Genomic DNA, 12022 nt, shown 5'->3' with positions numbered 1-12022 from the left:
ACAGCTCCTAAATCTCAACAGCAGCAAAACAAAACCCATTCAAGAATGGGCAAAGGACTTGGATAGATGTTTTCCAAAGAAGATACACAAATGGCCAGCAAGCACATGGAAAAATACTACCATCACTAATAATTAGGAAATACAAATAAACACTACAGTGGGATATCATCTCACACCCATTAGGATGGCTATGACTGAAAACACTTGTTTACGAGGATGTGGAGAAATGAACCCATGTGCACTGTTGGTGGGAATGTAAACTGGTGCGACCACTGTGGAAACAGTATGGAGTTTCCTCAAAAAATTAAAAGTAGAACTACTATATAACCCAGCATTTCCACTTCTGGGTATAAACCCAAAAGATCTGAAAGCAGGGTTTTGAAGAAATATTTGTGCACCCATGTTCATAGCTGCATTATTCACAATAGCCAAAAGGTGGAAGCAACCCAGGTGTCCCACCAACTGAAAAATGGATAAGCAAAATGTGGTCATATATATACAATGGAATGTTATTTTACCTTGAGAAGTGGGGAGATACTGCAATATGCTACAACAGGGATGAGCCTTGAGGACATTGTGCTATGTGGAATAAGCCAGGCACAAAAAAAGAAATGCTGGGCAATTCCACTTTTATGAAGTACTTAGTCAAATTCACAGAAAGTAAAACGGTGGTTCCAGGGGTTGAGAGGGGAAAATGGGGAGTATTGTTTAATGGGGACAGTTTCAGTTTTACAAGGTGAAAAGAGCTGTGGGGGGAGATGGTGGTGCTATGGGGAGGGCTGCACAACAGTGTGCATGTGCTTAATACTACTGTACTGTATGTATGCTTAAAATAGTTAAGATGGGGAATTTTAGTTGTGTATTTTGACACAATTTAAAAAAATAATGACCAGTGTGTGGCCAATTCTCTGTAGAGTGAAAGTTTAAGCAGCCTTAGTGATTGTGAACAGCACTTAAAGTTAATGGTGAAGAGAAGATAACAGTCATTTATTCTAAAGACGTCTGTTGAGTGTGTCTCCAACTGTGACTCTCATTTTGTTCACCTTTTGGAAGTAGCTCATCCCTTAAAGATATGTAAAATTAACCCATCTGAGGGGAAGGTGGCTAGAGGCATACCTGGGTGACAGTGGCACCCTTAAACTGCCAGCTTTGTGATTCAGTCATCTGCTTGGAGTGGGAGGGGACCCCCCAGCTCACACAGGTTAAGGGGAAATGAAGGGAAGAGATGACTGCCCGTTGTGTCCCTCACCTTTGGGTGTAGGGTGTAGATGTTTCTGTTTTTCTAGGGTATGACATTCCCTGGGGTCACTGTTCTGAAGTTCAGACAAGGTTCTGCCTTGTTTGTCTGCCTGCCTAGTGACTGACTCCACTTGGTACCGGGGAGCCAAACATTGGTGTGGACTCGTTCATTTCATAGGAGTGTGTTGTCTAAACTTACAATGTATGAAGAAACTTGTGTTGACAAGAATGCACAGGCAGAGCCATACACTGACCAGTTTTTCTGGACAGCTGTGGGCTTTTCCCAGCTGAGAACAGTGTAGTTCTTGAAGATCAATTCCCACCTGGGTGAAGGTGCAGGAGACACGGGGGGCAGCCAAATCTGTGCTGACCCCAGCACCTAGCTAGACTGCTCCCTTGGTGACTGAGTCCGCAGTTTTCACTGCATGTAGGTCAGACTTTCCTGTTTCTTTGCCTGTGTAGGCAGCTTTGGTTGAAAACTGGATTCTTTACATAATACAGTGCAGCAATTCTGGATTCTGTTTTATTTTTCTAAGGTTGTTCTTTGGAAACTTGCCTGAATTTAAACTACAGAATCTTTCCCCGGCAGTGTGTAGCCACTGGAGTGTGTACCTAGTTTTTAATTTTAATTTTAATTTAGTCCTAGGGGTCACTCCTGTGTCTCCCTGAAGTAGTGGTCAGTCAGTGGTGTTTACAGAGGCTGTACCCACGTGCTCTGAGCCTGTAGTGCCCTCTCCACCCTCTGCTGATCAGTCTGTGTGTGGCTTGGGGAGCCCTTCAAGCCTCTCCTGGCTCACTTTTCCCTGGGCCCCTGGGTCTCGCTCACTCATGCAGAGCTCTCTTGTTAGCCACAGCTGTGTAGAGAACAGAACTCAGCCCTTCGGTAGTTCTCTCAGTTCCAGGATCTCTCTGTTACATTTCTGGCCGGTCTGCTGCTCAACCCAGCTTGGATCGGAAGCTTGGACCAGTAAGGCTTCAGCTTCTCCGCATTCATTACCAACTGGCTCCGCTACTTTCAGCCCTCAGAGCCGCGTCTTTTGCAGCCTATCTCACATTGTTAAGACTGCCACTTCTGCCGGCCAGGCTGGTGGGGGAAGGGAGGACAGCAGCCGCGGCGAGTGAGGCCAGAGGCTCCTGCTGCTCCTCTCTTGTGCTCCGGCAGTTTTTCAAAACGAATGCTTCTCATTTTGTTATCTGCCTTTGATGGATTTCCAGTGCTCTGAAGTGGTTGCTCTTGACCATTTTCCCCAGTTTTGTGTTTGTGCATCTCTTTGTACTACCATGACTGGAGGTTCCTCTTCTCATTCTTTATTATCATTTCAGATGAAGAAAGGCGCAAAGAGAGGAAGCAGCTTGCTCTAAGGAATTCAGCCAGGAAGTAGGGGATCCACGACTCAACTCAGGGGATCTGGTTTTAAAAAAAAGTTATCTTGAAGTATAATAGACATGAAATACATTATTCTTATTTAAGCCATACAATTGGACAGATTTTGACATATGCCCACGAAGCCGTCACCATATCTGTATAGTAAACACGTCCATCACTTTGGGTCCTCTGTAGCCTCCTGTCTTTCCCCATTTCTGAGCAGCCACCTCTCTGCTTCCTCCGCTGTAGTGTTGTCTCCTAGGATTGCATATAAATAGAACCTTAGTGTGTGCTCTTTTTGTCTGGCCTTCTTCACTTAGCGTAATTGAAATTCATCCATGTTGTAGTGCACATCAGAGGTTTATTTCTTTTTATTGTGAAAAAATATTCCATTGTATAGATTCACATATGTTTGTACATCTGTCTGTTGGTGGGTATTGTGTTATTTCTAGGTTCGGATTATTAGAGAGAAACCTGCTGTGAACGTGTATACAGGCCTTTGTGTGCACACATGCTCTCGCTTCTCTTGGGTCACAGCTAGGAAGTGGGTAGCTGGATCATGTGGAAGGTGTATGTTTAACATTTTATATAAACTTTTAATTTGGAATAATTTTAGATTTACTGAAAAGTTTCAAATATAGCACGAGAGTTCCCATATTCTCTTCACCCAGTTTTCCAATTTTCTTTATTCCATCTTACATCACTACTGTATATTTGTCGAAGTGAAGAAACTACAGTGACATATCACTGTTAATTAAACTCCAGACTCTATTTGGATTTCATCAGTTTTTCCACCAGTGTCATCCTTCAGTTCTAGGGTGCAGTCCAGGACCCCACATTACATGTTGTCATGTCTCCCCGTCTCCTCTGGTCTGTGACAGTTTCTGAGACAGCGGCAGTCTTGAAGAACACTGACCAGGAATTGTGTGGGATGTGGTAGCATGGCCTCCAGTCTGGGTTTCTGATGTGTTTTCCTCATGATTGAACTGGAGCTTATGGGCTTTGGGGAAAAATACCACAGATGTGAAGTCCCCTTCTCGTCACATCCTGTCGGGTATGTGATGTCCACACATCTTTGGTGAGGTGGACCATCACTTGGCCGAGGTGGTACTGACCAGGTTTTCCCATGTAAAGTTTCCACCCCCTTTCCCTGCCGTAGTCACTAAGTCTGCAGAGGGGCAGAGAGGTTAGTTCCACCCTGTGCAGCAAGGGGTGTTTACGCACATGTGGGAGTCTTCCTTGAGGAAGGACTGTGTCTTCTGTCTCATTTCTGTATTGTTATTTTATCAGTATAGAAACATGTATATTATGTATCTTATGCTTGAGTTATAACTCAATACTGCATTATTTATTTTGTTCCTTGGAATTTTCCAGGTCTGGTCATTGAGCGTTTTTTCAGGTTGTCGCCTCTGTCGTTTGGACATGTTGGCCGTCCTGGTTTTTGAGCACTTCCCTACCTTCTGGTACTACTAAAGCACATCTTATATTCTCCTTGTCCCAGCCCTAGAATCAGTCGTTTCATCAAGAGTCCTGGTTCCTCAGACTCACAGACTCCAAGAAGGAACTAGTGGTTACCAAAGGAGAGGGGCATGAGGGGGCAGGTGGGGAGGGAGGGAGAAGGGGATTGAGAGGTATTGTTGTTTTTTTTTTTGTAGATAATTATTTTTTATTGAAGGGTAGTTGACACACAGTATTACATTACATTAGTTTCAGGTGTACAACATAGTGATTCAACATTTATATACATGACAATTCTAGGTACCAGCTATCACCATACCAAGTTGTTACCATATCTTGACTATATTCATCACATTCTGGTTACTTATTATTTTACCATTGGAAGTGTGTACTTTTTTTTGTTTGTTTGTGAGGGCATCTCTCATATTTATTGATCAAATGGTAGAGGTATTATGTTTAGTACACATGGTGGGGGCGGATCACGGGGAGAACAGGGTAGCAAAGAGAAGGCAAATAGTGACTCTGTGGCATCTTACTACACTGATGGACAGTGACTGCATTGGGGTATGGGTGGGGACTTGATAATATGGGTAAATGTAGTAGCCACATTGTTTTTTCATGTGAAACCTTCATAAGAGTGTATATCAATAATACCTTAATAATAAAAAAAAAAAAGAGTCCTGGTTCCTTTTATTGGAGAACAGTATTTAGGAACCAAGATCTGGAACTTAGGGTGTGCTCTTTGCCACTGGGGTGTCACTGCTCCTGGGCCAGTCAGGGGACTGAGGCAGGTGATGCATGTAATCTAGAACTAACATTTTATGTGAATCAATATACGTATTAAGCTAAATGAGTTCATGGTGGTATTTCTGATTCCAGACCAGCACCACAAAGGATCATTCCAGCATTCCCTGGCTCATCTCCAACTTCCCCATCCAACAGAGAGAACCCTCACTCCTGCTGTCTGCCAGCCATTTACCAATCCGTTCAACCCCAGTGCCAGGGTACAGTGGTCTGAGAATTGTTGACCAGTACCCACCTTGGGAAATACATGTACCAGTGAGAATACAAGGTTTACATGCAGTTCTTTTCATGTTTAGCTTCAGTTTCAAAACATGGTTCCCCAAAGTTATTTAGGTCGGCTCCTTCTTTGCCCCCACCCAGCAGGGTCTGTTTTTTGCAGATGGTCATGGAGACCACCAGCTGGTTCCAAGAAGATTGCAGAGGAGCTGCCATTTCCAGTTAAAGACCCCAAACACCCCACTGTAGCTGTGGAAGTTCCTGACCAGGACTTGGGAGAGAAGGAACAGGAAAAATTTTACCCTTTCTCACTTTGTCCTCCCTTTGAAAAGTAACAGCCCCTCTCAAGTGATACAGGGGGTCCGGTTGGCTTGCAGAGATAGGACCATGGGCTTCTTAGTCTCCACTCTACTTATGATTAAAGCAGAATAGGCATCTTTACAATACAGAAGATGACATTGGGAGAGTTGAAGGAAATGCAAGGGGCCTAATGGTGGTCCCCATAAACCACTGCCACCGGTACTTCGGATTCAAGTCCTGCCACCAGCTAGGTGTTGATTCTTTGACATTCTCTGTGTGTTTCCAGACCCTTCTCCTAGCCCTGGCTGCTGCTCCGCCACGGCGGTAGGGTCAGCACCGCTCCATCGCCCCTCCCAGGGCGGAGGGTCTGGGCTGTTGCAGGCTTCCTGGGGGGTGAGTGGTGTCAGGCTGGTGGGCGCCGAGGCAGTCTCTGGCCCAGGCGGGTGGTGGAGGGAGGGGGTGAGTAGACAGCGGCAGGGTTGAGTGGGCACCGCCGCGTGCAGGGCGCAGACGAACGTAGGAGTGTAGACTGGGGAGCGCACGTGGCCAGCGGGTGAGTAGGGGCGGAAGTGACGGTGCGTTTAGCCAGCGGGCGCGCAGGCGCAGTAGTGCTAAAGGCGCGCGCAGGCGCAGCGTTGGCAGGGCAGCCTGTGTAAGTGGCCGGCCAGTGCGCAGGTGCGGTGGACGCACGTGGCGGACGGGTGCGCAGGTGCAGCGGGCGGCGGCGGCATGGGCCCTGTACGCTGGCAGGTGGTGGCCGTGGCGGCTGTGGGCCTCGCCCTGACCTTGGAGGTGCTGCCCTCGGTGCTGCGCTGGCTGCGGGCCGGACGGCGGCGGCGGCCTCGGCGCCAGGTGCTCTTCTTCCCTTCGCAGGTGACCTGCACGGAGGCCCTGCTGCAGGCGCCGGGCGTGGCGCCCTCAGGGCCGGGCTGCCCGTGCAGCCTGCCCCATGGGGAGAGCTCGCTGAGCCAACTGCTGCGCGCGCTGCTGGCTGCCCATGCCAGCCTCGAGCTCTGCCTCTTCGCCTTCTCCAGCCCGCAGCTGGGCCGCGCGGTGCAGCTGCTGCACCAGCGCGGGGTGCGCGTCCGGGTCATAACTGACTGCGACTACATGGCCCTCAACGGCTCGCAGATCGGCCTGCTGCGCAAGGCAGGTAGGCCCGGGTACAGCCTGGGGATCCTGGGTCTGGGACTCGGGGGCGGGAACTCCCTTGGGAGGGCCCGGGGCCCCAGGCCTGGGAAATGGTCGACCCAGGGACCTTAGGCCGAGGGGGTAATTTCAAAGATGGACGGACCCTTGGGGGCAGGGTCTGCAGACAGGTGAGACCATATTTCCCATGGTGACCTTGTGAGGTTAGAATAAATTTACCGTGGACCAGCTCCAGGGCCATCCATAAAGAGCCCCTGGCACAGAGTGGGACCAGTTCTGTGTGCCCCAGTATCTGAGAGTGACCCCAGGGAGTAGGCAGGCTGTGGCTTCCTGGCTAGTGGGGGCAGGTCAGGGTGACTCCCAGAGCCTGGGCCTGCCCGGGGATGCTGGGGAGCTCGCCGAGCTCCTGTGGTTCCCCACATGCCCACGAACGCCTGGCCTTGAGACCCTGTGGGGATTGCTGTCCTGGGTGGAGCTGGGGGCGCTGCCGGGCCCGCCGAATGTCTGACTGGGGCAGCCTGAAGGGAGAATGGCTTAGCCCGAGGACACTCAGGAGAGGGCAGACCAGTGTGCAGAGCCCACCTGCCAGCCATTCTCTCAGTGACTGCACACAGGACCAGGTGTGCAAAGAGGGCAGCCGTGGGCAGGACTGAGAGGCTCAGGGAGGAAACGGGTCCCACCTTAAATACTGTAGTGTATCTCATGTTGGGGTTTCTGAAATTAATAAAAATAGTATACTGAAAAGTGGAGCTAAAATGTTTAGTTGGTGAGCAGTTAATTTGTTTCTCCAGCAGCAAAATGACGGGGAAGACTGCTCAGGCCCGCGGCCTCTCCCGCTGAGGCAGGGACAGATGAATCGGGAAGTATGAGTAATTGTGAAGACCTGCATCCAGGTCCTTGTCTCACCTGTGTGTGTGTCTCCTCGTTCCTCCTCAGGGGGATGGTGTGCTGCTCACCCCGCTAGGCGCGAGGGCCTTGAGGCAGTGTTGCAGGGATCAGCCATGGTGGCCTCTGTGTTCTGATTTGAAGGCAGTGCTGACAGGATTTGCTCGTGGGCTGGTTCTAGTGTGTGAGAAGTGGGGCTGGGATACCCTGGGTTAAGAGGGCACTATCAAGGCAGGGTTGGTGGGCAAGATACAGGCTGTCTGCGTAAATTGGAGCTTCAGGCAAGTGCCGGATAAACGACTTTTAGCACATGTCCAAAATGTTGCTTGGAACATACTTACCTTCAAAAATGATTTATCTGAAATCCCCTTAATTAGGACATCCCATGTTTTTATTTGGTAAATCTGGCAACCCTATCACAAAGCAGCCTATTTTAAACTCTTCTGTGAAATCACGTTTCAAACAGTCTTGTTTGTGAAACAGATTGTTAGTGAGGCAGACGCTGACCAGGGGGGCGCCAAGCTGGGCGGATGTGTGGGGGGGTCCGGCCTGCTGAAGATTGTAAAGGGCGGGAGACAAACAGTAAACAAGAGGCAGCGGCTTCAGGCCCTTGGCATGCAGCAAGCAGGCAGCATGCAGGACCACTTCCGTTTTCTGCCCCAGCAGTGGGGCCAGGTGCCCCTGGGGGTGCAGCAGGCCCCCGCCTCCGGGCTTGAGGTGCTGCTTCATTCTCTCGCTGGTCATGTCCACGGCAGAGTGGGTGCAGCCCGGGCCTGGGGGCTGTTCACAGGGGCTCCCAGGCTCCAGCTCTGGCAGAGGTGAGAGTTTGGCTCTGTTTGCCCCCGGCAGGATTAATGAGGAGCTTGCCCCAGAGCCGTAGCTCTGAGGGGTTGTGCTGGTTGGCTTGGAGCCGAGGCACAGGTGTGGGTGACTCCTCCAGACGGCTCGTTGCGCATTCGCTGGCTCAGCACCTTGTGATGCGACAGGCTCCACTTTCCCACCAAACCACAGACCTGGTAGCTGCTAGAAAGTGGTCCATGCCCGAGGAGCCCTGCTCTCGAGCGTTGTGAGGGGCGGTGGTGAAGGTCTTGCCCTCTCTGCAGGTATTCAGGTTCGGCATGATCAGGACCTTGGCTACATGCATCACAAGTTTGCAGTCGTGGACAAGAAGGTGCTGATCACCGGCTCCCTCAACTGGACCACACAGGCCATTCAGAATAACAGGGAGAATGTTCTCATTACAGAGGATGAAGAGTACGTGCGGCTCTTTCTGGAAGAATTTGAGCGGATTTGGGAAGAGTTCGACCCCACCAAGTACTCCTTTTTCCCACAGAAGAGAAGGCACTGAGGCTCTGCGCTGCCTGTCTTCGCAGTTGGCAGGGATGGTGCTGTTCAGTGTTGCAGAACTTTCAGTCCCTCCAATGAGAACCAGACTAAACCTACAAAGACTGGGACCAAGGTGGGGGCAGGGTGGGTGACTGCCTCTGCATTCCACCGGAGAGAGTGATTACAAAGAAATCATTCAAACTGAACTCCCATTCATTAAAATAGTACTGTGAGGTTAAAAAAGAGAGGGAGACCTCTGTAACACTGGGCCAGTTGCTGGGGGCTGAGCTTTGGGTTTTTCCCTCCACGAGAAGCACTTGAGCCTTTAGGAGCCTGGCAGCTCGGTGCAGAATTAAAGGGTTCCTGTGCACAGAAGGGAGGCTCAGCACCCTTCCAGGGCTGGGAGGCCGAGCTCCTTCCCCCCTCTTGAGGTTCCCCCGCTGACTGACTCTGCTGGCTCTGCCCTGTGGGGAGCCTCTGAAATGTCCCCGTTTCCCCTTGGGGTGGCCGGCCACCGTCCAGCACAGCTGACCCTGGGGTTGGCTGGACGTTGAGCCTCTGTCCCCACTGCCACCAGCTCCTTGGCTTGTTGGCAGGTTTGAGTCAGAAGAGGGAAAAGAAGGAAGGAGGCTGAGGAGGGGGCACGCTGCCACAGGGGCAGGCCACCCTCAAACACACGAGGGAAGGCCCGTCCTCGGCAGCTGCCCTTCTGTTTCCATGTGGGGAAGTGCAGGGTGTGTCAGGAGGGCCTTAAGTGGCCAGAAGCTGCCTGTTTCCCTATGTCATGCTTTTAATTTTTAGTTCTCACATTCAAGGTAACTTTGTGCGTTTAGAAGAGAACCTTCACCTTAACACCTGCGGATTTGGCTAATTGGCATTTTTGGTTCAGTTTAATGAGTCATGAATTACCTGACCATCTGGAGGAATAAACCAGGGGAGGGCCTAATTTCAAGCTGTGGTGCCTTGGGAGATCTGCTCCTGCTCAGCCCAGTGTGTTGCATTCATAGGTTATTAACGAGGAGAACCTATGAAGGCGACCGTTTACATTCGTGAAATGTTCCAGATTATTTTTTTCATAATGTGTATCTATACACTGGTGAGCTCAAATGACACCTGAATGATTATTTCGCCATCTTGCTGTGACTGCAGCGCCACCTTCCCTGTCACGCTCAAGGGCCGGCTGGAGAGGCCAGGCCGCTCGCTGTTGCACGTCTTATCTGTTTGGTTACCCTGGACTCAGCGTTAGGCTTGACATGTCCAAGTTACTTTTTCTTACTCAGTTGAAACTAAAACTAAAATGTATGGGTTGGAGATAAGGAATGGTTAGGTGTGTTTTCTCACCCAAGTCCGCTCCAGCAGTGTGTGCTCTGAGCAAACAGGAGCAGCTGTAATGCCTCGGGGTGAAGGAGCTGTGTGGCCCTGGACCCCGGCACGTTTGAATAAATGGTCTTAGTCCGAAATGTTAGTACCGTGTGTCTGCCTTTTGCTCATTCAAGTAGTGGTTGCTCTTTATTCAACAAATTGTCTTTGGGAGTGGACCACATGCAGCTGTGGAAAAGTGTTGGTCAAGATGGGCGCCTCTTGAGGACTGAGACCTGGAGGTGGGGTGGGGCCGCCTCCAGCTGTGTGCTCTCCGTCCGCCCAGCCTGTGAAGGGCACACGTGCCACCCAGGCCCCCATGGTGCTGGGTCTGCTAAGACCAAACACCATCCAGGAGCCAGCTGGCATTCAGAGCATGGTACCCAGCACACTAATGGTGGGCACATACCATGAGGCAGCCCAGCTCTCTAGGTTAATATTTTGATGATGAAATGGTCTCATTTCATATAATTTTCATGTACTATTACTTACATTGTTTGTTACTTTCATCCTATTAGCTATAGTGGGACATTGAGTCTAACAAGTTTCAGGTATTCTGAAAAGAATTTGCAGTAGAATAAAACTTCCTCTGAGGGCAGGGAGGCTGAGGAAGGACTACTAACACCTGCCTCCGAAGTGCGGGCTGTTCTGCCTGGGTATGTGTCCACACCGCATGCCCTGTGCCTGCCGGGAGAGGCTGGGCCAGGCCCAGGGCCCGAGCCTGCGGCAGCACGTGCAACCCACCTGGGGGCCGGCGGAGCCCCCCTCAGGCTGTCTCCCCATTGTATGTCCAGTCCCCAGGCATCAGGGTCTCTGAGAGCACATGAACTAAGCAGCTGACCTCAAGTCGATTCCAAAGCTACTTTGGGCCGAGTGTGTCTGCCTGAGCACAGCTCCTTGGGGGCTGGTCCAGCACGGGGTGGCCGTGCTGAGGCGGCACCTGGAGCCGTGTCTGCCACCGTCTCTCAGGCAGGTGACCCGAGACGTGGCATGAGCACAGAAGGGAAGGCCAGGAGGGGGCCTGGGTAGTGTGTTACTGGAAGCTGCTCTCTGCCACTGTCCTGTTGTTGCTCCTCAGAACTCCTGAAGTCAGTTCCTCCAGGAGGCTGGGCGGTTTTCCTCACGGGAAGAGTCTAGGTAGCCTCCTGTGTCACTACACCTGCCCACCCACCAGGCACTGTCTGCCTCCTGGTTTCGGTTCAAGGTTGTCACTTTAACTATGGAGCAGTGATACAGTTTAATAAATTTGATGTGCATGGTTGACTAAACATTGCAACAATTAAGTTTAAAATATTTTACATCTTTCAACACTTGTGATTCAAAAAACAGTTGCTGTGTGTGTGTGTGGCCTTAACAACCTGCCCCCAGCTATCAGGCCAGTAAAGCTTAAATGAACCAGCGCAACTATGTGGTTTTTTTAAAGCACTATATTGGTCCTGTCAAATTGGTTTTTAAAGCAGCTAATAACTTTTCTTTTTAAATGTTGAAATGTCCCTTTTTTAATTCATTGTTTAATGATTTTATTTTTGAATTTTTTTTCATTTTATTTTCATTAATCTACAATTACATGAAGAACATTATGGTTACTAGACTCCCCCCTTCACCAAGTCCCCCCCAACAAACCCCATTACAGTCACTGTCCATCAGCATAGTAAGATGCTGTAGAATCACTACTTGTCTTCTCTGTGTTGCATAGCCCTCCCCGTGCCCCCCACACACTATACATGCTAATCGTAAAGCCCTCTTCCCCACCCTTATCCCTCCCTTCCCACCCATCCTCCCCAGTCCCTTTCCCTTAGGTAACTGTTAGTCAATTCTTGGGTTCTGTGATTCTGCTGCTGTTTTGTTCCTTCAGTTTTCCTTTGTTCTTATACGCCACATATGAGTGAAATCATTTGGTACTTGTCTTTCCCGCCTGGG

General features: G+C 50.2%; 1 protein-coding gene across 1 annotated transcript; it reads left to right on the top strand.

The window, feature by feature from the left end:
- Nucleotides 1–5859: 5859 nt before the first annotated feature.
- Nucleotides 5860–10208, top strand: PLD6 (phospholipase D family member 6). Its single transcript, XM_036894062.2, has 2 exons — nt 5860–6536; nt 8521–10208. The coding sequence occupies exons 1-2, from the start codon at nt 6113–6115 to the stop codon at nt 8763–8765; spliced, it is 669 nt and encodes a 222-aa protein (XP_036749957.2). The 5' UTR covers nt 5860–6112; the 3' UTR covers nt 8766–10208.
- The last annotated feature ends 1814 nt before the right edge of the window (nt 10209–12022 follow it).

The sequence above is a fragment of the Manis pentadactyla genome, chromosome 4 (assembly GCF_030020395.1).
Source record: "Manis pentadactyla isolate mManPen7 chromosome 4, mManPen7.hap1, whole genome shotgun sequence".
Taxonomy (NCBI): domain Eukaryota; kingdom Metazoa; phylum Chordata; class Mammalia; order Pholidota; family Manidae; genus Manis; species Manis pentadactyla.
The sequence above is the reverse complement of the archived record's forward strand: the minus strand, read 5'-3'. Positions and strand labels throughout refer to the sequence as shown.

Coding starts and splice junctions, on each gene's coding strand:
- PLD6 (XM_036894062.2), top strand. CDS start 6,113: ATGGGCCCTGTACGCTGGCAGGTGGTGGCCGTGGCGGCTGTGGGCCTC. Junction 6,537..8,520: donor CGGCCTGCTGCGCAAGGCAG/GTAGGCCCGGGT, acceptor CCCTCTCTGCAG/GTATTCAGGTTCGGCATGAT.